This window comes from Tyto alba, unplaced genomic scaffold, assembly GCF_018691265.1.
Source record: "Tyto alba isolate M040663 unplaced genomic scaffold, T.alba_DEE_v4.0 Super-Scaffold_24, whole genome shotgun sequence".
Lineage (NCBI taxonomy): Eukaryota > Metazoa > Chordata > Aves > Strigiformes > Tytonidae > Tyto > Tyto alba.
The window spans coordinates 908,275-910,915 of NW_024881298.1; the positions used below are offsets into that span (position 1 = coordinate 908,275).

General features: G+C 47.3%; 1 protein-coding gene across 1 annotated transcript; it reads right to left on the reverse strand.

Moving 5' to 3' along the window:
* Window positions 1-887: 887 nt before the first annotated feature.
* Window positions 888-2,428, reverse strand: LOC116960508. Its single transcript, XM_042797197.1, is given in 2 exon segments — window positions 888-1,133; window positions 1,184-2,428. Coding segments are annotated over 2 exon segments (1,491 nt in total).
* Window positions 2,429-2,641: the final 213 nt, after the last annotated feature.

Consider the following 2,641-nt stretch of genomic DNA (forward strand, 5'->3'; position numbering starts at 1 on the left):
GTGGGCAAGTGCTTGTATCCTTGAGGGAGTCGTGTGAAGGTGTACTGTTGTCCTTCCCAAGGTGAAGGCAAAGCGATCCTGGTCCTCAGGTTGTAAAGGGACCATAAAAAACATATCTTTGACATCAATTGTTGCCATGACAGGGTGAGATTGTTCCTGAATGGTTGCTATCAATTCAGCAATGTTTGGTACAACAGCTGTTAGTGGACCTCTATTGGCATTAAGCCTCTTATAACCTATTGTTAATCCCCATTTGCCGTTTGGTTTTCGGACCGGCCATGCTGGAGAATTGAAGGGGGTGTGAGTGGGAACTACAACCCCTTGTTTTTTCAAATCTTCCAGAACTGATGTAATTCCCTCCCTTGCTCCTAGAGGCAATGGGTAGGGTTTTACATTTGTCAATTTGGAGGGTGGCAGGGTAGGTGCCGCTTGCAACAAATGCACCTCTGTACCCGATCTTTCAGTCAATTGCCTGATCTGGGGAACACCGAAAGACCATGAGTTTCCCTGGGTGTCCGGCCACTGCCTGCCCTTTAAAACATCTATACCTAAAAGATTCATCTGGAAAGATCCTATGGCCACCATGGTGTTGACAGGGTTTTCCTCTCCTGGTAACCATAGTGTCACCGGAGTCATAGGCACTGAATGTGTTTTCCCCAAGGCATCTAAGACGATTAGATTTCTAGACGGAATTGAGATTCCACATAGTTCTGCTTCTGTCCGCGTTAGCGCAGTAATTTGTGCCCCAGTATCAATTAGAAATGTTACTAGCCTTTTCCTTGGCTCTACAGCCACAGGAATCAGTAAGTCCCCTTTCATGTTGCAGGTGAGTTGTCTTACGAACATCCATCCTCTGCCTTCACCCTCACCTTCGGGAGGCGGAGGGTCTAGTTTCCCGCCACCTTCTTTTCCCCAGTTGGTTCCTCTCCAAGGTCTATCAAGAGTGGAGCACTAGGGGTTGGTTTGAAAGTGAACCTTTGTCCAGACCATTTCTGCACAAGTTGTTCTAATTTTTGAGTCGAGAGTCCATCCATCAAGTCTCGAGGAATGCCTTTCTGAAGCCCTAGTTGCCACAGTCCATGTAGAGTTAGGGGTCTCTCTCTCCCGGGGTTCGGGGTGACACTGAGCCTTGGCTCTTTCCCATGAATGATTGTTGCCTACTAATTTGCTCTGCAGCCCATACGACCCTGGCTTCAGTTCTTTGGGATGATCCACCAACGGGGCCATATTTTCTCCCAAAATTAATCAATTCCTGGGCTACCTCTCTCCATGTCCATACTTTCCTCCCCGGCCTTTGATGGTCAGGGGTCACAATCCCCTCCAGAGCAGAGGTCATTCTTTCTGCATTGGGGGTGTTTTGAATCTTCCCTTGCAATTGAATGCCAAAGGGTTTCAGAGAGTCAGGGAGTCCTCGTATCAGGGGAGTCATCCTCTCTGGGTCCACAGGCATCATCATCAGGGAACCCTGGTTGGGCTTGAGTTCCCGATCATACATCATCTGCAGACAAGCTGCCTTCTGCACACTTTCTACTAACTGATCCACTGTACCTGTTATGGCAAGGGGATCTCCCCTCTTCAAGGGGTTCAGCTGTCCGGCGCAATATGCAGTTCTCTGAGTCAGTGACCATGGGGCTCGGCAGTCGCCGGTAGTTAGAAACACACCCGAACCCCAATATCCTTCTGTTTCTTTCTCTGACAACATGATTCCATCCCCTCCTGACAAAGACACTCTCCACACATACTCTGTCTCTGTTTCTTTTGCAGTCCTTGCAAAATCTTTTTTCAACTTTGCCAATTCAGTTGCTGTAAATGGGACTTCTTTGGTGGTAACCTGAGGACGGCTATCGCTATCGTCCTCGTACACATACTCTGTTTTAACCAACGGGTACATATGAGGGAACCTTTCTATGGTTTCTTTTGATTTCTGCATCTCTCCTTGGGGATAAATTTGCCTTATACCCTTCTCCAGAAGTTTAACTCTTGCCTCTGCCAATGTATCTGTCTCTGTCAATAATTTCTCTCTCAATTCATCCTTCAATATCACGTTTTGGTTCCTTTCCTCCTCTAACAATTCTTTGGTTTCTCTCAGTTGTTCCTGAAGGGTCTGTATGGCAGTCTTCAGGGAGTCTATTACTGTATCGACTTGATGAGACTTCTTCTCTCTCTCCTCCACCGCAGCTGCCAGACTTGTTCCTAACACTGCACAAATTATGGCTTTTCCTTTTCCTCTCTTACCCTTAGCTTCCTTCTGCAATACCCTTATCCTATCCACCACACTCTGTGGTTGAAACCAGTGGTTTTTCACCCAATCTTGTCCCTGGATTGAGGGGCGAGATCAGTGTGCCTCCAATAGATCGTATAATTTATCTATTCCTTCAGCCCCTGAGGGCACATCATCACAAGCATCGGCTGCCTTCGAGGCGGCCATTCTTTTTCCTTTTCCTAATGCAAAGGGGAATTCGTCCTGAGAGGGTCATACCTTAGTATCCAAGTTTCCCCTATTCGCTCTCAGGAGGTCACACCTTACCCAAACACAGATGCAATATCACTGCCCACAGTTCCCCCTGTTCACTCTAAGGAGATCACAACTTAATGTAACACAAAGGGGGTTATTTCATCCTGAGAGGTTTGCATCCAACAC